General features: G+C 44.0%; 1 protein-coding gene across 1 annotated transcript; it reads left to right on the top strand.

Moving 5' to 3' along the window:
- Nucleotides 1-527: 527 nt before the first annotated feature.
- nf2a (NF2, moesin-ezrin-radixin like (MERLIN) tumor suppressor a) lies at nt 528-23,441 on the top strand (the record flags this gene model as incomplete). Its single annotated transcript, XM_080532321.1, has 16 exons — nt 528-641; nt 2,652-2,777; nt 3,028-3,150; nt 5,724-5,807; nt 8,559-8,627; nt 9,715-9,797; nt 10,500-10,575; nt 12,175-12,309; nt 12,413-12,487; nt 12,653-12,766; nt 13,136-13,258; nt 13,856-14,073; nt 15,864-15,975; nt 16,869-16,996; nt 19,280-19,439; nt 22,680-23,441. 16 exons carry the CDS (start codon nt 528-530, stop codon nt 22,728-22,730), a joined length of 1,791 nt encoding a protein of 596 aa, XP_080388447.1. The 3' UTR covers nt 22,731-23,441.
- Between the last annotated feature and the right edge of the window lie 510 nt (nt 23,442-23,951).

The following is a 23,951-nucleotide window of genomic DNA, read 5'->3' as shown; positions in this document are numbered from 1 at the left end:
GGTATGTTAATGTTTACAAAACAAGTGAAGCTTTCAAATTAGCTTAGCTAGCTAGCCAGTAATGTTGTTCGAGTTCAATTAGTCATATAACCAGCAGTAGCTAAAACAATAAATAATATGCAGGATCATAATAGAAAGATGTACTTAGTACAAAGATTGACACTGTTAATGTAATTAACCTATGTGTTGAACTAACTAGTAACTAATGACAAATAGCTTACCAACATTTTTGGGGTGGGGAGCAAAGCCTGTTTCTCACGTGCAGAACTGTGATTACTTCTATACTTGGATCTCAAAACCAAACCCCCAAAAAAATATATTTATTTGAACATTTACTCAACTAATTTGTAGCTATATTAGGCCTATAGATGCGTTTTTAATACATAGGTGAGCGTTAGGGCATCATCCACCTAGTCAACAACTGGCAAGGACATGTTCTGCCCCCCCTTGTGTTGACACTTTGACCACTTTGACCACTCTGACATCACTTTGTGTGGTTGCTAATATAACACTGGAGTTTCATCATCATGGCAAGCGCCTTGGCAGCAAAAATGGGACTAAACTCACTGAAAAGAAAACAAGCCAAGAACTTCAACATCAGAATCACCCTGATGGATGCAGACATGGAGTTCAGCTGTGAGGTGTGTGTGTCCCTTTGTCATGTGTCAATTGTGTCAAAAGTTTCCATTTGTTACTACAACACAAACATGAATAATGTCCTTGTCCAGCTCTGTCTCATAAAAGATGACATCGGCATGAACCTTCTCATGTTATCCATCAGATTCTACAGGTGTCGTCCCCCGTGTCAGTCTCTGTTCCAGGTTATGATGTCATGATGGTGACATCAGAGTAACTACCTATGTAATACCGTTATAACTGACTACTGTAGTAATACATACCAGCTATAGCCCACTTTTGCTTCTCCATGTACTAAAAGGAAACAGTGGTAAGCATGTTTACATGTTTACAAATGAGAAGAATTAGAGAATCTACCCTATATCCACAATACTTGGGAAACAAGGTAATAGGCTCCTTCACAGTTTAGAGCCAAACAAGATCTATATCAATATGTACCTTTGCCACAAGATGGCAGTAAGTATCTATAAATGTGAGCTTCAATGAAAGTGTTGCTCGTTTATAGTATGCCATTGTGTCTAATACTACTGTAGGCTACATCAGCAATGTTTTGATTTTTTAATATCCGTTTTAGATAACAACGGCATGCAGCTAGATGTCCCATTGTTGTGTTGCTCTTTCACAGGAGTTAACCAGCAGATAATTACATAGTGTTTAATTTCAGGAGTTGCAATGTAATTGCCCCCTATAGCAGCTTACTTGATGACATTCCCTTGTGAAAGAATGCATCATGTTTTGCCTAAAAGCCATCCCTACTTAAAGCGGAAGCACCCCACCATGGCTGGTAAATTAGTAATAGCACAGGACTAGAAGGTCAATTGCAGGTTTGTGCTGACTGTTGTCTGGGCTGGGATGATAATTATGTAAATGATGCCTAGTAAATTGTAGCCTAATTATTGAGTTTGTGTCATTTGAGGTGCAGAATTCTTAATTAGGTTATTCAATTGACCTTGACTGTTATTGTATTGTCATACCACCTGGGGTGCTGATGATATCTGCCAAAGCTACAATTACTTACAGCCATTCAGTAATACTCAAACCTCACTTCATCCGTTGTATCAAGCTGAAGCTGGTTGTTGAAGCTGTTTGTCCTTGGTCTTACTCCTGAAGTCTGGAAAGGGCTGGCCTCAACTAGCTAGGTAATAGCACATCCAGCTAGGGACTGGATCCTACCAACAATATAAAAGACCTTTACTTTGTGGTGGACAATCCTCTTGACCCTAATGGTCTGATACCCCTTCTCCATCACATTCTATTCATTACAAGTCTTTTCAATTCAATCAAACGTTGGTGCTAGTTCAAGTAGTTGTTCATTTTGTTCTGTATTTCCAAAAGTCATAAGTCATAATCCACATGAAACAGTTTGGTTTAATCAGTCCAATTGTTCTTCCTTTTCATAGTTCACTGGGCCTCTAATTTCCAACATATCCTAGCAGTATTTGTCATTCTCCCTCGCAGCTCACACTTAAATGAGTGTGCAATACTTTTAAGTAAGTTAAGCAGCCTGAGATGAAAGCAATATTAATTGGGTAATGTTTATCTGATTTGCCTCTCTCAGCTTTCAACGGGATGGATATAGAAAGTATACTTCTTTGCCCCCCTCCCTTGAACTGAGCTTATAAAAGAAGAACTGACGCTGAGCATAGAGGCTTGTCACCTCACAACTTGGTGAATAGTTTTTCCTCTGCAGACATTTTGCTCAGCTGGCCAAACATCCACATTATGGGTCTTTTCCCAAATGACCTTACCAGTATGTTCTGTCCTCATGTAGCCTACACATTCACATGTACTTTCTGTATATGATACCCATGGCTTACGCAACAAGACAATGAAGTCAGCTGGTATTTAGTTTCTGGTTCATAGTTTGCATATAGCCTAGATACAGTAGTAGCCACATTTGAACTCCTTCCAAAGACATTGTCAATGAAATCCATGTCAATTATGCTCTCTGATTCTGTCATGCAGTCAGGTGTCTCTTACTCTGGTGTTTTTTGTGGGCCTTTAATGTTTTTCAGGTCAAATGGAAGGGGAAAGACCTTTTCGATTTGGTATGCCGGACTCTAGGATTAAGAGAATCGTGGTTCTTTGGGCTCCAGTATGATGTCAAAGACACTATAGCCTGGCTCAAGATGGACAAGAAGGTAATTAGCAGATGTCCACCACAAAGATTGATTTGTGGGATCTGTCTGCTATATTGACTGTGAGGTGAAATCTTGTTCACCAGCCAGTCTTCCTCCAGGGATGTTTTGAACCTGGCAAGCTAGGGTAATTGACATGGCTATTGAATCAGCCTCTTTGTTGTGTGTGTGTGTGTGTGTGTGTGTGTGTGTGTGTGCGCGTGCGCGTGCGCGTGCGCGTGCGCCTGGCTTGTTTGTTTTGGCCGTGTTATAGGTGTTGGATCAAGAGGTCCCCAAGGAGGAGCCAATCACTCTTCATTTCCTGGCCAAGTTTTATCCAGAAAACGCAGAGGACGAGTTGGTTCAAGACATCACACAACATCTCTTTTTCCTACAGGTACATTACTTCCCATCAATTAGACCTCTAAATAATTGCCATTGTAATTTGTCACCAGTTGGCATCTCCCCCTAAAAACAAAACAAAAAAAAACCTTTTCAATTTATTTTTTTATAACCTTTGGACTTCCCCTTAGAGCAGCCAGATCTGGTTTGTATTCTTCCCTTCTCCCTGAAGCCCATTAGACCTCAGAAACCTGTGCAGATCATATTCTCTGCATTGATTGACATGAAATAAGGAAGGGTTCCAAGTCCTGCAGCAGGTAAACAGGTCTGAAATTTCTCTCAGCCAGAAACCACGCAGAGGTACTAAAGCACAGAGAGAGCGCGGTTAGACAAAGACTGGACACAAAAAACTACTGAGAGACAATTGCGGCTGAGAGCTAGACTGACATGGAAGCACAACAAATGAAAATCTAGCGGTGAGTGAATGGAAGCCAGGATTTAAATACTGCAGGTTGATGAGAAGATGAACCACAGGTGTATAGACCAAACATGTGGAGATGATGATGAAACTGGATTGCTGGAGCCTGGGGCCACACACACACGCACACGCACACGCACACGCACACACACACACACACACACACACACACACACACACACACACACACACACACAGAGATAGACAGGGGAGAGTGTTTGACAATGCAGACCTTGTGGCACTAATATATTTGGCTCTCAGGCGTTTCAGGCCATTTTATGTAACAGTGCTCTGTTATATCATTTTCACACTAGTGCACTCTAGAATTTGACCAGGAATTAAATAGAAATTGGCATCACAAACGACCACAGCCTAGACTGTTGTCCTCAGATAGAATGGGAAAAGGGGGCAAACTTTCACATAGTCTCTCAGGACGGGTTTCCAAGCAGAAGAGTCCATAATACAGTACACTTTCCTATTGTCCCTCTGATTGTGTTCAGCCATGTGGAATCAATGTACCGCGTATTACCCCTGCCCTTTCTCTCCCTGATACTCTGGGGAATTCCACCCCAGCCCGACACACAATTCCCCTCACAAGAGATGAGATTTGTAACAATGTCACCGCGGTCCAATCGAACTGGCCGCATTTATCAATTACCAATTTTGTTTTAAGGGCCCAGTGATTGGCCCATTTAATGACGACATGCTCCCCATGGGATCATTGTCCCTACAGCAGTCTCATCATATTGTATCCCTTGTGCTAGATTTGTTCCACAGATAAGACGTAAATGTTTTTTTGTCTCTCTCCGGTATTGGAATGTCGGTATTTATCTTGTAATAGCACGGTCGCATACACAGTCCCCCTTAATCTCTTTTAGGAGAGAAAGAAAGCAATTTAGGCCTGTAAATCCAGGTTACAAATTGCCCACAAGGTTAAAACGGTTCCCGCAAAAAAGGACAATAATACAAATGACTAATGTCTGTGTTGTCTGTCTCCCTATTACTTTCATTAATTCCGATGATGTCGGAGCACGCGCCTCTGTACAGATAATGTCATAAGTGTGACAGCTGGATTACTGCTTATCAGAAGCGATCGCCCCCCCCCCCCTCCTCCCTGTCAACTCGACAGCACAACCTCATTTGTAAACCAGATTGAAAAGCCTTGCCTTCTTCACTCCCCCACGATTGGGGGCTGTCACCTCTGCCTGGGGACCCTTGTTAGTTCATGACAGAAACACTGCCTGACTGGCTTTGCAAATGAACTTGCCCCCTGGCATCTCAGGGTCCTCTCACCTGTTTTTGACTGAAGGGGATTTGTTGTGTGCCTGTGTCCCTTCGGACCCCCTGCCGGTTCTCTTACCATGTCTTGTTATTTTCGAAGAATGAATGAATTAGCTTGAGGAATCGTGATGCTGCAAGTACATGACACCGACTGCACAGTAAATACTAGTTGGGGTATTAGGACCATGTGTTGTTGTATGCTGTTGGCATATTTTCATTAGCGTCTTCATCTGTATTTTTGCCTGGTCATTAATTATGCTCTGTTTACTAGCAAGCAGGCTCTCTTGGAGCAGTTTAACCATTATCTAATGAAATGCTTTGTTTTGGCTTGGCAGTCTTTGGCTTTAAGGCTAATAGGTCCCCTTGTGGCTATGTTGTTGACATCTTATGTATTTGGCATACTTTTTGTGTTTGTTGGATACATCCATATAGAATTGGAAGATAAGCCTGGAAATGTTTTCTTTCCCTGGTATTCAGGCTATGAAAAACATCATTGGGGGGTTGCTAGCGCTCAAAACACAGAAGGCAAAGAGCCTAAAAGGTATTGCCTTGGTCACTGCCAATGAATTGGACAGGTGCTGGAAAGCACCAAATACGTTCCAATTGGTACCCTGTGAATACTCTAGCTCTTCCACTTCCAATGCATTTTTCAGAGTTCTGTGTGGAATGATATCAGATTAGCTTTTTTGTGTGTTGTTCCAATGCAAACAAAATAAATGAACATGTGAATACCAAAGCATTTGTAATTGCAACAATTTTCTGTGAGAAGTGGGTGCCTTATCTGACAGAAGCGCATGCAAATGGCAAGGTCGCCAATATGTTTGTCCATGACTACAGGTAATGAAGCCATGTGTTTGTTTACCCTTCAGGTGAAGAGGAACATCCTGGAGGAGGAGATCTACTGTCCACCTGAAGCCTCTGTGCTGCTGGCCTCCTATGCTGTCCAGGCCAAGGTCAGTGCCTTCTCCTCTAATAACCATACCTGCTCATCCATCCGTCCGTACAGCCTCCGTCTATTTATCAATCCACCCATCCATCTGTCTATTTATCCATCAATCTAACCGTCTGTCTATTTATCCATCCATCAGTCTGTCCATCTGTTGATTCATCCATCCATCATTTATTAATCACCTTCTTTGGATGTCAATTACAGAAGAAGAACTTTCCAATTTAAAAATGTCTGTCGTTTTTTCAAAGGATTTCATCACTCCAATCCATACCTGTCTCAAAATCCCCCCAATGAATCCCTAGAACCTGGCTCTGATTTGACAGGCAGCCAAGGTCCATGAAACCGCAGATTTACCTCAAAGGCTTGGCTGAGTGCTCGCACCTCACACGCAATGCCAATTTAGGAGAAGGTGGTTGAGAGAAACGCAGACCACATTTATAATCCTCAAATCAACCCAACCCTTCTCTCCGTTAGTGCCATTGAACAGCAGAAGACGGACCAAGATCGTCTCAGCCAATCAGAAGTCTTTGATTACAGTTCCTCCTTCCCTTCTTGACATGAATTGAAGGTTTTTAGGCGGGTCTGGTGAGAGGTTCGTAGCAGCCTTTCTCCAGGCTCATCGAAGGTGTTTTTGTGCAGAAAATGCAGAGATATTTAGCGGTGGGACCTCTCCTATTCTCTAATGAAGTGATTACCCCATGCTTGAGGGCAGTCAGGGGAGAGAGGAGGGATGAGGACAGACAGTATAATGTGTGTGGAGAGGAGGAGAGCTACAGTATTCACTTTGAAGACAATGGGGGGAAAAGAAAGAAAGAAAAAAAACTACCGGGGGGAGAAAGATGTAGGCTAGTTGAATGAGGAGTGACTCTAAATGGCAAGACTTATAGACTGGATTAGATGAGCCCAATCTTACTGATGTTGTAATCCGATTGCAATCAAACATGATACTTCTGGAAAGTGGGAAAGCAAGGACACTGTGGTAGAAGCTGTACTTAGCATGCATGAGTAAAAGGAAAGACAGAAATAGCAGGATTAAAGGAAGCAGAAAGGCACGCGTGTTTGTGTGTGTGTGAGTGCGTGCGTTCGTGTGCGCTCACGCTGTATTCGGTGGTGCAGGAGAGAGTCGACTGATTTGTATTCTGTGGGCATCTCGGTGTTGACAGGAAATTTCAAGTAACAGCTGCTCCAAAAAATCCAGGGGGCCTGCCTGCCTAGGCGTTCACTGGATGTAGAGGCAGTGCCAACGAGGTGGCCAGTGGGGTGGGGAGGCAATGACACCACACGTGTCACCTGCATGGTGATTCCACTGCATGGTGATTCCCCTGCATGGTGATTTCACTGCATGGTGATTCCCCTGCATGGTGATTTCACTGCATGGTGATTTCATTGCATGGTGATTCCACTGCATGGTGAATCCACTGCATGGTGAATCCACTGCATGGTGAATCCACTGCATGGTGAATCCACTGCATGGTGATTCTACATGCATGGAACACACAGAATGGGTCCAAGACGTGATCGACCAGTGGTCTAACGGTCAGTATCGTTGCCCTAGTTGGCATGATCAATGTTATTGTCCAAATTGACTTAAATAACGGTTAAATAAATAAATAAAACATGGGTTTGCAATGTGTTAATCCTAGTGAACCGCTGGATTGTAGTCGATTTATGTGTTTGTCTGTATAAACTAGGCATGTCTGCATAAGGTACAGCATCCAGAACTAAACTCCCAGAACTGCTATTGTGTTTCTCAATCTCTCTACAAAACAATTGACTTATCTGTAATCCTTCATTGTTCTGAAGAATAAACGTGTCTGAATGTAGTATGGTGTCATGCCCATCCCTTTACAAAGTCCTTCACTAAGCGAAGGCCTAGATGCTTTTGCCTTTTTTGTACCAATCTCCGGAAGCTCCTTGGTCCGTCTGAGCCGTTAAGCTGTAGAATTGCGAGTGCAGGTCTCTTCACTGCGGCAGTCCCATATCTGCGTATGTGTTTGGAAGTCAGAGAAGCTTTGTGAAAGGAATGGCGAACCAGCTAAGATGTCCTTGCTGCTGCAGCATCCTCACAAAATCTCCCCCTCCCCTATCCTGCTCCTTATTGTTTGTAGCCCCTAGGTCTGCACATAGATTACAGACTTGAGTTGTAGCAAAGCCCCCCCCCCCCCCCCGCCAGCAAACACACAGACATACAGACATACAGACGCACGCGCACACACACACACACACACACACACACACACACACACGCACACACTCTCACACACCCGTTCCCCAATGTAACAACGTTCTGTAACTCCCTAGTGCACGCAGCTTATGCTTTGTAAGACGCCGACACACTAGGGTTTTTCATAGCCCACAGATCATTTTCATTGTCAGTGAATCATTTTAATACCAATGAACTTCTTTTTTCTTTTTTTTCCCCTTACCTAACTGTATTATTATTATTAGTCTTCTACCATGGTGCAATGACACGTTATCAATCTTTCTCCAAAGATTTTTCTTAATGACATTATTTAATGACACCATTTCCTGATGACTTGGCGTGTGTGATTTTCTCTGAAAGTAAATGAGTCGCTACCTTGATGGAAGACTGACCCCATTCATTCTCTCTTGAATACTGTGACTTCATCTCATGCAAAACTCCCGAGAGAGAGACATGTACTATGTCATCGTTGTCTATCTGGCCATTCGTTTTGAGGAAGAGTTTAGACTTGTTGATGTTTTTGACATCTTGATTCTTCTCTTCACTTTGTAGTACGGAGACTACAACCCCAATGTTCACAAACCTGGATTTCTGGCTCAAGAGGAGCTTCTGCCTAAGAGGGTGAGTGACAGTCATTTGGCTCTTGGATGAAACACATTAGCCTACTCATCTTCATTCCTGCCAGAAGTAGTTGGAACATTGTCAACAACACACACACACACACACACACACACACACACACACACACACTCACACTCACACTCACACTCACACTCACACTCACACACACGCATATTAGCAACATTATATTTATAGTCGTTTTGATGATAAACATATGCAAATATTAATAGGGAAAGTTTCACATTCAAATACTCCCCACTGTTTATATGCAGTTTATGAATGAACATTTGTTCCAACGGGTGATGAAACCATGGTTAATCCACTGCGAATAAAATCTATGTTTTGGAGTATCTTAGTGTGTAATAGGGGTGCAACGGTTCAGTTGGCCCACAGTTCGATATGAACCTCAGTATTTGGGTCACGGTTTCGGTTCGGTTTCGGTATGTGTTTTGTGCATAAGGAGAAAATAAAATGCTACTATTTATCTATAATAAACTGTTACTTGAATTTATTTAGCTTATACTTATGGAACTTTAACATTCAGACACATTCCAGAATGTGACTGGTATATTATAATATATAATAAAGTATAATATAAATAACTAAACAAAACAAAACAAACGTAAAAGTAATGTAAAATGTAAAAGTGCACTAGGCTTGACAGGTAGACCATATGCGCATATTATGTGCATTATGCACATATTATGCGCATTATGCGCATATTATGCGCATATACGACACATGAAGCAAAAAACAAAATGACTCCACAACGCAGATTTGTAGCATTCTGGGGCTTCCACAAACTGTTGCCATGTTCTCAACTCCGCTCGCCATGAACAAACATTTCAACAAGTTACAGAAGCAGCTGCGTTCCAGACAAACTCGACCTCCAACTTTCAGTGGAACGAATCATGAACCGAAAAACCCGGCATTCACTAGTGCGTGTATTCAGCCGTGGATGGCTAACCGTACGGTTCAATATAAAACCGTGAACCGTTGCACCCCTAGTGTGTAAGTCTATGCATTTATATAATTACATATTTACACATTTGAATTACTTTACTCAATACCCGCTACTTTATTTTAGGTGATCAACCTGTACCAGATGACAGCAGAGATGTGGGAAGAGAGAATCACAGCGTGTTATGCTGAACACAGGGGGAGAACAAGGTAAACAGATACCCCCCCCCCCCAGGGGGAGAACAAGGTAAACAGATACCCCCCCCCCCCCCAGGGGGAGAGCAAGGTAAACAGATACTCCCCCAGGGGGAGAGGTAAAGAGAAAAACAAGGTAAACAGATGCGTTTCTAAACATCAAGTTACAGTACAGTACACTCTGCTTCTGAAGTTCCTCTGACCCACTCACAAGTTAAAATGTGTGCATTGTCAAACCCGGTTAGTTGTTTAATTCTGGGTATTGCAGAAGCACGCTTATGCTCAAGAAGAACCAACCCCTAGTTTATTTGCCAACCACATCAAAAGAAATGGACTTAAAAGTGAAGCGGAGCTACATTTTTTGTTGAAGTATGCAAATGCTGTTTTGTGAGGGAGATGACCCAGAAGGCGAACAGATCTGGTAACCCACCAGGAGAGGAAAAAACTGATTATTTTTGGGCTTTCATCATTGCCCATTGCCGTGAAAGACTGTTTAAAGCTGCAGAATGAGTTTATCTATATATCCCACAGTGCATGACCTCTAAAGGGCTTTTAGGGAATTAGGTTTGTGTGTGAGGCTCATGCTGATGTTCTGCCCTCTCCCCCCTGGACACCAGGGGTATGCTCCGTATAGTATGTGTGACGCATCTCTAAGAAGGAAGAAGTTTCTCTAGTCTTGAAACACGGGCCTGATCTAATTTTGTTTCTCTTAACCAGGGACGAAGCTGAGATGGAGTACTTAAAAATAGCCCAGGACCTGGAGATGTACGGCATCAATTACTTCTTCATCCGGGTAAGAAAGGCTTTTCTGCTCAGGCCACAGTTAGCCAATAGAAAGGTGTGAGTCAGTGTTATCCCAGGCATGGAGTGAAAATAGAAGGGATAAGGTAAAAGCGGAATCCTATATATATATATATATATATATATTTTTTTTTTTACATGGTATGAACTTATAATTGAAAATGTTGGCACCCTTTATTTTTTTATAGAAAGATATAGGCCTAGGGATTGTATCGCAAGGGATTGTATCGCAACGACCATGACTCAGGAAATCTTTAAGTAACCTCAAGTGAAACTGCTGTGATCAATGACTCTCAAAAAAGGGCTAGGGAATTGTAAGTGCCACATTGAATCGACTCCCATTAGTACTTCATGCAGCTTAAGGTCTCCGGTGAACACACGAAGACCCCCTGTGCTTCTACCACGGCTGGCATTTATCAGGATCAGCGAGAGCAGCGAGCCTGAGTATGGATGTCAGACGCAGCCACTTGACTAGAGAGTAGCTAGTCTGGACTGATGGCCACCCACTTACCCGGGTCCCCTGAGAGCCAGCAGTTTGTCATTCTGTCATTCAAATGAACATTTTACATTTTTGGCATTTAGCAGACGCCTTATTCCAAAGCGACTTACAACAAATACATTTGACTAAGTAAATGAATCATCTATCCATCAGTCTTAATAGGACAAAGTAATCTAAGTTCAATCCAGGGACCATTTTCAGCCGTCATATATTTTTTATATGACACAGGAGAAACAGTACAGAGGGGTAGTAGATGTCTCAGGAGAAACAGTACAGAGGGGTAGTAGATGTCTCAGGAGAAACAGTACAGGGGAGTAGTAGATGTCTCAGGAGAAACAGTACAGAGGGGTAGTAGATGTCTCAGGAGAAACAGTACAGAGGGGTAGTAGATGTCTCAGGAGAAACAGTACAGGGGAGTAGTAGATGTCTCAGGAGAAACAGTACAGGGGGTTAGTAGATGTTTCAGAAGAAACAGTACAGGGGGGTAGTAGATGTCTCAGGAGAAACAGTACAGGGGGGTAGTGGACGTCTCAGGAGAAACAATACAGGGGGGTAGTAGATGTCTCAGGAGAAACAGTACAGGGGGGTAGTAGATGTCTCAGAAGAAACAGTACAGGGGGGTAGTGGATGTCTCAGGAGAAACAGTACAGGGGGGTAGTGGATGTCTCAGGAGAAACAGTACAGGGGGGTAGTAGATGTCTCAGGAGAAACAGTACAGGGGGGTAGTAGATGTCTCAGGAGAAACAGTACAGGGGGGTAGTGGATGTCTCAGGAGAAACAGTACAGGGGGGTAGTAGATGTCTCAGGAGAAACAGTACAGGGGGGTAGTAGATGTCTCAGGAGAAACAGTACAGGGGGGTAGTGGATGTCTCAGGAGAAACAGTACAGGGGGGTAGTGGATGTCTCAGAAGAAACAGTACAGGGGGGTAGTGGATGTCTCAGAAGAAACAGTACAGGGGGGTAGTAGATGTCTCAGGAGAAACAGTACAGGGGGGTAGTGGATGTCTCAGGAGAAACAGTACAGGGGGGTAGTGGATGTCTCAGGAGGGATTGTATTTATTTGTCACCGTGCTGCTGGGCTTCTGTCTGCAGAACAAAAAGGGAACAGATCTTCTGCTGGGCGTGGATGCCTTGGGTCTGCACATCTACGATCCAGACAATAAGCTCACCCCCAAGTGCTCCTTCCCCTGGAACGAGATACGCAACATCTCCTACAGCGACAAAGAGGTATGCTCAACAACAGACACAGTAAAAAAGTCTCCCTTTTGTCTCATTCACATTAGGATTGTAATGCACATTTTTTTTAAAAATGTGTTTCTTGTTCACCCAGTTTGCCATTAAACCACTGGACAAGAAGACAGATGTTTTCAAGTTCAACTCCTCAAGGTTGAGAGTCAACAAGTTGGTCAGTACATTGATACTTTGAATAAAACGTGCTTTCTATCGGATTGCGCTATCTTGCCTAGGTCATGCTCTCATTGATGAATAACACCACTCTCCCCACCCCCCTCCACCCCCCCCGCCCCCACACACACACACACATGCTGTGTTATGATTCATCCTGACGAAGATCCTGCAGCTGTGCATAGGGAACCATGACTTGTTCATGCGGAGACGCAGGGTGGACTCTCTGGAGGTGCAGCAGATGAAGGCCCAGGCCAGGGAGGAGAGGGCCAGGAAACAGGTACACCGACACCCTAACCCTGACCACCCTAACCAGCTGGCTTGTAGTGTGCTGCTGGCTTCGATACTCTCTAAACCATCTGGTGTAGGTGTCGGAAAAGGACAATGTTAAACTAAAATATCCAAGCCAGCACAGTATGGTTCGAGTCTGGCCTGTAGAGTGTAACCCCCCCCCCCCAGAGGCTTGGGGTAAACATGGAGACTTTCCGCTGCAGCTGTCTAGGCTCCTCGTTCTGCCTCTATAGCCCAAGCCCCCAGTCTTAACTATGTTTCTCTACCGCTATGTCCATCTGCTGTCCATCTGCTAACCGACTGCGACACTCTCTTTATCCCTCCCTCCCTCTCTCTCTCCCTCACTCCCTCCCTACAGGTGGAGAGGCAGCGTCTGGAGAGGGAGAAGCACCTGCGAGAGGAGGCTGAGAGGGCCAGGGATGAGCTGGAGAGGAGGCTGATGCAGCTGCAGGATGAGGCCCACATGGCCAACGAGGCCCTGGTGAGACCCCCGCTCTGCTCTGTCACCGGATGGATGTCTTATCGAGTCCTCAATAACGTCCCCTTCAGAAACAGAATCAGAATTTCTTTCTATTGCCAAGTACATTCGCACATACAGGAAATGTACCTGTGGTTGGTGCATAAGACATAAAGACACAGACAGCAATACAGTAAAAAACAACAACAATGTAATAAACAACACTATATAAGCAAACATAGTTTAAAAATCCAATGACACAAATGGGCAGTAGAGCAATAAGACAGTAAATTAGAGTATGTAAAAACCCTTTGACTCAAATCAAATGTCTTTCATGACCACCCATCTGGAATGGCATGAAAGGAACAACGATGGAAATATGTTCAGTTCTTTCATCTCTCCGTGTTAATGAGGAGATCCATTTTTCTTTTCCAAAATAATTTTTGAAAGACCATTTTTGAACTGATTTGAAACCCTCCTTTATCCTCCCCTCTCTTTGGATATCTATGCTGATTGTACAGAGACAAGGAAAGGAGGAATATTTAAACTATTGACATGCTGTCTCATGTCTCACCTTTTCTACTTCCTCTTCCCCCCCCCCCCCCCTCTCTCTCTCCATAGCTGCGTTCTGAGGAGACCGCTGACCTCCTGGCGGAGAAGGCCCAGATTGCGGAGGAGGAGGCCAAGCTCCTATCCCAGAAGGCATCCGAGGCAGAGATGGAGATGCAGCGCATCAAGGTGACGGCCATCCGCTCGGAGGAGGAGAGGAGGCTCATGGAGCAGAAGATGCTGGAGGCTGAGATGATGGCCCTCCAGATGGCAGAGGAGTCCGAGAGGAGGTGAAGAAGAACACTCCACACTGCCCACACGTTACCACTGCCCTTTTTCCCGTTTCCTTTGTTTCGTCTGGCGCGTCAGTGAAAGAACAGTGGAGGGAGAACCAGTGGTGTAGTCTACGTGATGCGCAGGACTACGCCGTATACCCACTAGGAAAGGCCAAGGATTTCCATACGCCCACTTAAAAATGTGTGAGGATACGTAACAGTGTTTTGTGACAGAACTTTCACTTTAATTCATAAAATTCACCCCGTCTGTGTTACGAAGCACTTTAATTTTGGACCATTGCGACTGACTATAGCGTCCTATACCATCAAAGGGGGGAGATGCGACATGAAATATGTCAAAATGCAGCACTATCATGCACAGATCAGCCACACAACATGTAATTTAAAGAATGACCCAAGATGTAAAGATGACTCAAGATGGGAAGATTGAATTGAATGGGCCCAAAAGAACAAATACAATATATAGTAGCATTAGAATACCAGCGTGGTGTTGGAAATCCGCTGCTCATTATTTGCAGTCTGCGCCTGTTCACTGGTTAATGCTTCTAAAGGAAACGCTAATGCAAACAGATCAATGCTCCCCTGTGGAGTTTGCCTAGAATTGTGATTATTTTTTTGTTAAGAAAACTTCAAACGACAAACTTTTGTAAACATTTCATTGTAATGAGGCCTTTGTCAGAGCTGTTGAGATGCAACTTAATTGAACGCACGCACGCAGTCGCACACACACACGCACACTCACTCACACTCTCACACACACATTTTGTTCACAGGCAGTCCTCCAGGGCTAAGACAGAGTGGTTAATTGTGCTAGTTAATTGTAGTAGCAGTAGGTAATCAATTCCACCTCGAGACATTTAGAGGTGATCGGAGCGATCAATATGTCCCTTTTCACGGATTGATAGGTGAATTAATGAGGTGACTTTGCTCCTCCTTCAAATAGATCTTTGAGTCAACCAACCATGCGGTCAACGTCCATAATTCAATGCCTAACAATGCGGTTAAGATTTAATGTTACTGACTGCTGTTGTTTACCATGTACTTTAAAATGACATGGAAATATGTGACTGCTCCTGGTGTTTCTGGACACCTCTCGGAAATGAGAAAGACGTCAAATTCGTCTTTAAAGTTTTTTTTTTTTTCTCCACATTTTCGTTTTTTTAGCTAACATTCAACTCGAAGATGTGAAGTACCCACTCGTTATTTTTCCGAACAGTTTTACGTTCATTAAATAAGTGTAATCTATAACACAATGACTTCGTTTCTTGTTGTTTGATGGGGATTCATTATCTTTGATCGGGATTTTCTGTGCTTAGTGATTTCCGGTGTAGCAACTTTCAAATACTCATGTCGTCTTCAATTTGTTTCCGATTTCAATGTATGATGCATCATTTGAAAGCTTACAATCTGTAGTTTAAGCACATGTAAAAAACAGAAAAATGATTTCGCCTACAGGTAGCCCTTTTCATTGGGCTGTGTCACATATACTACCACAAGCACCACAAAGCACCATTTTGTGCCTCGCTGCTTGTTACAATTGTGTTTTTTTCAATCACTCATACTTTTCAAGTATCAGAAAGTAGCAACATAACTCATTGCCATATAATTTCTTAGTTACTACTTGATAAATACCAGATGAAACAGGGCACAGGACAGTACTGTAGTAGTAATAGTAACAAAGCATTGCTTTACTATGAATCATTGTGTCTGTGTCTGTGTCTGTGTCTGTGTCTGTGTCTGTGTGTGTGTGTGTGTGTGTGTATGTGTGTGTGTGCTCTCTTTAGGGCCAATGAGGCTGAGCAGCTGAAGCAGGATCTGCAGGAGGCTCGGGAGTCGGAGCGCAGGGCCAAACACAAGCTTCTAGAGATCACCAGCAAGTCTGCTTACCCAGTTACAGTATGCACATACACACATACACACATACACACATACACATACACACACACACACACACACATACACATACACACACACACACACACACACACACACACTCCCTCCCTCCCTCCTACACATAAATGAGACCTCCCACACTAAACAGACTGTACACATGAATCAGCTATATACAAACACACACACACACACGCACACACACACACACACACACACACACACACACACACACACACACACACACACACACACACAACCACACAAACTGCATCTGTGAACAGACAGCACACGGACCTGCCTACACAAGAACAGCCTCACCACACGGAAACGCACCACACATGTCCACTAAACCGGATGTCTCTAAAAACTCGCACACACACACACACACACACACACACACACACACACACACACACACACACACACACACACACACACATTATAAACTGGTAACCTCAAGAGTCTAGAGGAACATTCCAATGGATGGATTTTTTTGAAGGATTGGATTTGAAGAACTACACTTCTCAATACTGCAGAGCACACATTTCACCTTATGTGTACCGTAAGGTGATCTTGGTTAAAGATCTGCATTCCTGGCCTGTACCGTATGTTATGTGCATCAGTATTTATGTTAGATAAGACTGTGGAGTGGCCAATGGATTTACATTTATATTGTATATTAACTCTTATCCAGTGTTGCTGTACGTGCCCACGTGGCCAGTGCATTTTTAACATTTCCTCTCTGTCATCATTTTGGAATCGTGTGGCGTGTCTAATTATTCATCCCTTCATCCATCCCTATTTTATTTTTGCCTCACTCTCTTCTCCCTCTCCCAACCCCCCTCTCTCCATCCCCCCTACTCCTCCCCACCCCCTCCCTCCCTCCCTCCCTCCAGCCCACAGAGGTCCAGGCCGATGCCATGCCTCCTGATCTCCCCAACCTAAGCTTTAGCAGAGAGAACCTCAGCTTCGACTTCAAAGACACAGACATGAAGCGCCTCTCCATGGAGATCGAGAAGGAGAAGTGAGTGGTCGCCCCCTTCCCGCCGCAACCTCACTTCACCCAATCAGATGCACCCATGTCACAGTAACACACAGTGGCGGCTGGTGATAAAAATGTTGGGTGGGGCACAGGTTATGGGGGCATGCTCCACGGGGAAGAATATCAACTTTAGAATCTGGATTTACAGTCGATTTTAGCATGAGAATATATATATAACTTGTATTAAAGGGCAAACTGCAAACACACCAAAAATATAATGCACAACAACTGACAAATCAACTGGAATAGTCTTTGTTAGCAGAGTAGACCTAATGTTAACAGAATGGACTTATACCCTTTGTCTATCTGTGCAGCGGTAAGGTGAATAATTCTAGCAGCTCAAATGGATTGTACTGTCCAGACAGTTGTCTTGTTTAGCCATTCAACTAGGCATTATTTATTCAATGGAGAAAGACATGGAACACAATGCAATTGTGATAATAAATGTGTTCTTTGTTACTTCTTTAATTAAATTAAAGTGTACCTTTCTATTATCATACAATATTTCCTTGAACATGTAAACTCTATAATCATACAGTTGTCTTTCTATTACGGTAGTTGTCTCTGTCATACTGAACTGTTTGTTATCATCCTGAACTATCTCTGTTGCTCACCTCACCTCAGTTCTGTCTCTATTGCTCTCCTCTCCTGTTGTCTGTCTCTCTGTTGCTGTCCTGTTGTCTGTCCCTCTGTTGCTGTCCTGTTGTCTGTCTCTCTGTTGCTCTCCTCTCCTGTTGTCTGTCTCTCTGTTGCTGTCCTGTTGTCTGTCTCTCTGTTGCTCTCCTCTCCTGTTGTCTGTCTCTCTGTTGCTGTCCTGTTGTCTGTCTCTGTTGCTGTCCTGTTGTCTGTCTCTCTGTTGTTCTCCTCTCCTGTTGTCTGTCTCTCTGTTGCTGTCCCGTTGTCTGTCTCTGTTGCTGTCCTGTTGTCTGTCTCTGTTGCTGTCCCGTTGTCTGTCTCTCTGTTGCTGTCCTGTTGTCTGTCTCTCTGTTGCTGTCCTGTTGTCTGTCTCTCTGTTGCTGTCCTGTTGTCTGTCTCTCTGTTGCTGTCCTGTTGTCTGTCTCTCTGTTGATGTCCTGTTGTCTGTCTCTCTGTTGCTGTCCTCTCCTGTTGTCTGTCTCTCTGTTGCTCTCCTCTCCTGTTGTCTGTCTCTCTGTTGCTGTCCCCCATGTTCGCCTCAGTGCTGCTAGCGACACCCGACCCAGTGCTAACTGCTTCGTGGCTCTCACTCTCAGCAATATTGGTCGTCGCAGCTGCATTATATATATATATACTGTATATTTTTTACTTAGCTATAACAGGGCTCTCAAGTCTCACGCATTGGGCGTGAGACACACGCATTTCAACCCGTTCACACGCCACATTTCAACCCGTGTGTCTCACGCCCCATTGCGTGAGACTTGAGAGCCCACTAATGTGCGTCCGCTTCATTTTTGCAGCTTTCTCTTACGAATTTAGCCTAGGCTATGCGTAGCCTACATCCTGCGTGGCCCCCTAGTGGTAGTGGCCCTAGGCTGCAGCCTAGGTAAGCCTATGCGTTAATCCGCGCATGCTCAGGAGAAATAGGAGACAGCCAATTGGAGCGCTGCTACAGCTCACGTGTTAGCCAAAAGTATTCGCACTGCCATAGGATCCCATTCGGCCGGCGTCCCGACTCTCTACCCTTGTATATATATATATGTATTTTCACAGTGAATTTCACACAGATAAAATTGTTATTGTATTGGAGGATTTTTAATGAATGCTGATAGGCGCCGACAGAATATCAGCCGCATTTTATGAGTAAACAATGTTTATTTTTAAAAACTTTTACAAGTAGGAACTAGGAAGTGGGGGCGAGTTGGAAGGTGGGGGCGGCGCCCTAGCGCCCTCTATTGGCCAGCCGCCACTGGTAACACACCTCTCTGGTGTGGGATGTGTGTTTGATCATACGTAGGACACAGAAATGTCACACAGAAACATACAATGTTGTGTGTGTGTGTGTGTGTGTGTAAACAATGTGACACATAGGACAGGATGTACACGATCTGTAGATTCGTTATTGTATCGCTATAATCTTGTTAAAACAGAATTACATTACATACATTTTCCAGTCAAGATTTGCCATCCCCCGTCCTAAAAGGATTTGGGATTTTATGTAATAATCATTACTCAATAGAGAGGCTTGTCAAAAAAGGTTTGTTAATATCTTTGACAAATCAGTGTCGGTATGTTACATATTACGTGTGTATTTGTGGGGTGTAATCCATATATTTGTCCCTTGTTTAGGGTTGAGTACATGGAGAAGAGCAAGCACCTGCAGGAGCAGCTGAACGAGCTGAAGACTGAGATCGAGTCTCTGAAGCTGAAGGAGCGGGAGACGCCCCTCGATATCCTCCACAACGAGAACACAGAGAAGGGCACCAGCAAACACAGCAACTTCAAAAAGGTACGCATCACAATGCCTTCATACATATACATGCCACCCGCCGGACACAGGTGCGCCCGCTTAGGATGGCTGCTCCCCTGAGCTCTCTCGGTTGTTTGGCCGACGTGGCAGCTGTGTGAGATGGCGTCAGTGCTCCCCGGCGCGCCCCCCCGGGCCTGTCTGTACCGCTGCCCGCACTGCTGGAGGCTGTTGTCCTCCGGTCCGCACAAGGGGTTGCCACAACATACACACAGCCCTCACTACGCACATAGATACAGTGGGGTGTAAACGTTTGGGCACCCCTGGTTTGAATCTAAAATAAGTCTGTTACAATTCATCTCCATGCGATTGAAAGCAAACCTGAACACTAAATGCTACAAAGTTAAAACATGACACATTTCATCACATTTTAAAGGAAGAACATTTTTTTACTTTAAAAAATAAAATAAAATGTTATTTTAATGCTTTCTCTGTGTAAAAAAATGGAAACCGTCCATCCCTAACATACATACATACTGTACATACACCCCCCCCACTACACACCTACATACTGTACACACCCACACTCCTCACTATGCACATACATACATACTACAGTACATACACCAATCCTCATATACCGTTCACATTTCACACCCCTCACACTGCTCACACAGTAGGTCATTAATTAGGTCACATCCCACAATGTCCTTACACACTTTTCTGAAACAAACTCCACACACATCCTTCCAATCACTCACACACTGTTTACACCAAACCTACCTACAGTGTAGTGGTTATCTGCTAGTTAATTGTTTGAAAGTGCTCTGTCACTCCTCTGTAAATGATGAGTGTTCATTGAGTGTTGGAGAGACATTATACAGTTCATGTTGGAGAGACATACAAAAATAGACAAAATGATCAACCTTTAACTCCGGTACCATGCTCAAGACCTACCTAGCTGCAGGCTATATTTTGTTATAATTTTATTTAAATTGTATGCAACTGTGTCTCAAACCGGTGTTCCGTACACAGTTCATGTTCCCAGATTCTTCATTTTCTCCACCAAATGTTGCTGTGATGGAACCAGGAGAGTGTGTGCGTTGGCTGCCTGAGTGATCATTAAAGTTTCGAAGCGACCTCTAGCTAAGTGTACTGTGATTATAGCCGTTGAGTGCCAGAGAAAGTTCTCCCCACTTGCCTCCAAATTGAAGGTGAATTGGAATTTTGGTATGCAATCATCCTCAACTCTTCTGCGGGAGGCTCTTAGAACTGATACTCTCTCTCTGTTGGGGAGTGCTCCCCCCGTGATCTGTGTTACTTAGCATACAGCCTTTGTTTATGGAAAAAAACAGAAGACTCTCCCAATCAGCTGTGTTTTTTTTTTTTTTTCATCTCGCGATTGATTGGTTCTAGAAGATGGAAATAATTATTAATCTGATGAATAAATAACTCCCTGTTATCTGTAACCACCAGATTCTTGCTAATTTTATAAAACCGTCCCCCGTGGTGAAATGGGAGCTGTAGCACATTCGTCCAAAACGTCCTCTCCCCACTTCCTTCCCCATGTGTGAAACACGCTTGTTAAAGGAGCGCTAATTGAGTTTTGTCCAGCGATTAGTCATTGGGATGGATTTGAGCACTGGATTTGAGCCCCGGAGCACCGAGGGAGGGCTAAGTCAACGTGTTGGTTTAATTGAACCGAGGGCAGCCGGCATTAATCTTTGTGTTGGGATGCAGAGTTGCTGCAGGGGTGAGGAGGAGGAGGAGGAGGAGAAGGAGGAGAAGGAGGTGGGGGGAAGCGACAGGGATAGTTGAGAGGTGACAGGGCCTCCCGGCATTTCATGTAGCTCCTGTTGAAGATTAATGACTGGCGGGCGCATCTTTCTCACCGTGTCGCCCCTCCTCGCCTCATATGTCGACACGACAGGGACACACACCATTAACACACAGAACCCCACAGAATATTTAATACACAACTGCCAAGGAATGTCCAAAACACACTCTGGCACAGTCTGGGTGGAGGTTAAGAAAAAATATTGTGGAGATTTTTACTTCGCCATTCGTACCACAGCGTCTGTCTTGACTGACAAACAAACACAAACACAAACACAAACACAAACACAAACACAAACACACACACACACACACACACACACACACACACACACACGCACACACACACACACACACACACACACGCACACACACTGCTTCCTGATTGCTGTACAAATGGAAGATTATAGGCAAACACAGCCTGTTCAAAACCAATCTCTCTTTCCTTCAGATGTGTGTATCTAACCCAAGGTCCGTGTCCACAAATTCAGCAGATGATTTAGCATGAATCGCGAACACCGCTATCTCTCCGCGCTGGTCTCTGACATCACACTGGCACTGGCAGTCCTCTCTGTTTACATACCTGGCAGACATTAGAGAACAGGAAGTTTGCCAAGCTTTGATGTTGTGCCTGACTGAATCAAGTTTGTTGAGATTGCGGGTTGTGGGACAGGTGAGTGGTGAGGAATAGAGACAGCCTGGAGTCCAAATTAATCCATCACCAGTTTATTCACCTCGGGTTGGCAAAACAATCAATGTTAGGGTCTAAAAACTCCATATAACTATTTTCTTTTAAGCTTTTTAAGTTCCTCGCATGTCTTTCATGGGACGAGACGGCTCTCCTCACTACGGTAGTTTCTCTAAACTAAAACCTTTGTACAGCAGCCTTAGACATACAGGAGCTTCTTTTAAAATAACTCTCAGCCAACCAAACTTTTTGGGAGTGTGGAGCAACGGAGGGTACAAAGACATGTCAGTCATCCCAGTACTCTCAGATCAGTCATGTCAGTCAGCGCTCCGTCTTTTGACAGGCCTGGGGACTCCTGCAAATTAATGTCTCCTGGCACACGCATCGCTACACTTTGTTCTCGGCTATCGTTTTCTTAAGTTCGCTCTCATGTTCGACAAAGAAACAACAACCTTATAAACAAGCGGAAATCTGAATATGAAACGGAAGCCTTCAGCCTGGCCTATATCAGGAGGGCTGTAAGCAGGAGAGATGTGCACAGTCAACAGGCTTGGGGGGGATGAATGCTCACATGCACGAGCCTCAATACCCACGGTTGACGTTTCACCTCACATGACTTTGAAAATAACGTCTCCAGCTGTCTTTCATGTGAAAAGTCTCCCTCAGCGGAACTAGATCAAGATTAGTTTTTTGTGTGAGTCACCAAGGATGGGGAGTTTTAACCACTGTTTTTTTTTTTTCTTCTTTCTTTTCCACAGTTAACTCTGCAGAGCACCAAGTCCCGAGTGGCTTATTTCGAGGAACTGTAGACGACTTCAGGGATGTGTGTGTGTGTGTGTGTGTGTGTGTGTGTGTGTGTGTGTGTGTGCGTGTGTGTGTGTGTGTGTGTGCGTGTGTGTGTGTGTGTGTGTGTGTGTGTGTGTGTGTGTCTAGACAAGCACCTCATCATGACATTCCTGGTCAGCTTGGGGAGTGGACTGCACTACATAACCCTCTGGCCTCTATTTAAAGGAGGGAAACACTGACCACAACCATGGTTACAATGAAGAACCACTGCCTTGGTTAACGAGTACCAGAACTGAAGTTTGGTCAATGAAGCGGCAGGACTGACGTTTACACAGACACTGAGAGAGAGACACCTCTCATCTCATGTCTTTGGCTGCCTTAAGCAATGAGCATGATGTTCTTGTTACAGTAAGCCTTTGAACTTGGACTGGGTGATGCTTTGAACTAGCTGGACGAATGGGAGTATTACATAGTCATCTGTCTTCAAATGTACTTTTGGTGGATTTTGTCAGGGGTACGGTTTCATGAAGTAGATGGTTGAAAGAACACCTGCTCTGAACATGAGTTTGCATTCCTTTTGATCTGATGTGTGTGTTGTTGTCTGTGGAAGCAGTTTATTATGGTAATAATAATGTTTAAAAGAAAAAAATACTGAATATTGAAGCGGCATTGAACAAGGAAAGGTGAACAATGTTTTTATTTTTTCAATCCGTTTTAAATGGGGGTTGAGGTTACCTTTTCAGAACACTACATTGTTTTATAGAATTATACATATTAAGAATGAAGATGTTTGTGAACATTAAATGTGTGACCAACACTATGAATGAGTGTGACCATTTGTCCTGTCCTGCATAGTGACTGACTTTGGCTGTCTGCTTCCCTGTTCAGCTCAGTGGGGAGAGCATCATTATATCAAACCAAAGTAGAAATTAAATTCCGCATTGCGTAAACTTTTGAAACTAATCAAACGTTATGTAACAACCTCCCACCCGCCCAGCCAGATTGGCCTTTAAAAAAAGAAACATTGTCAAAGTGCCTGCTTGTGCCCGTGTGTGTGTGTGTGCGCGTTTGTGTGCGTGCCAGGGAGCTTGCTTGTGTGTGCATGCTAGCCTGTGTGTGTATGTATTCCATTAAAGTTAAGCAGGGAGCTAGGGACATGTTCCATAAATATGTTGAAGAGGGAGAGAACAGTAACCGTGTGTGTGTGTGTGTGTGTGTGTGTTTGTGTGTGTGTGTGTGTGTGT

Source organism: Nansenia antarctica (genome assembly GCF_963989245.1).
Source record: "Nansenia antarctica genome assembly, chromosome: 5".
In the NCBI taxonomy this organism is placed as follows: domain Eukaryota; kingdom Metazoa; phylum Chordata; class Actinopteri; order Argentiniformes; family Microstomatidae; genus Nansenia; species Nansenia antarctica.
The sequence above is the reverse complement of the archived record's forward strand: the minus strand, read 5'-3'. Positions and strand labels throughout refer to the sequence as shown.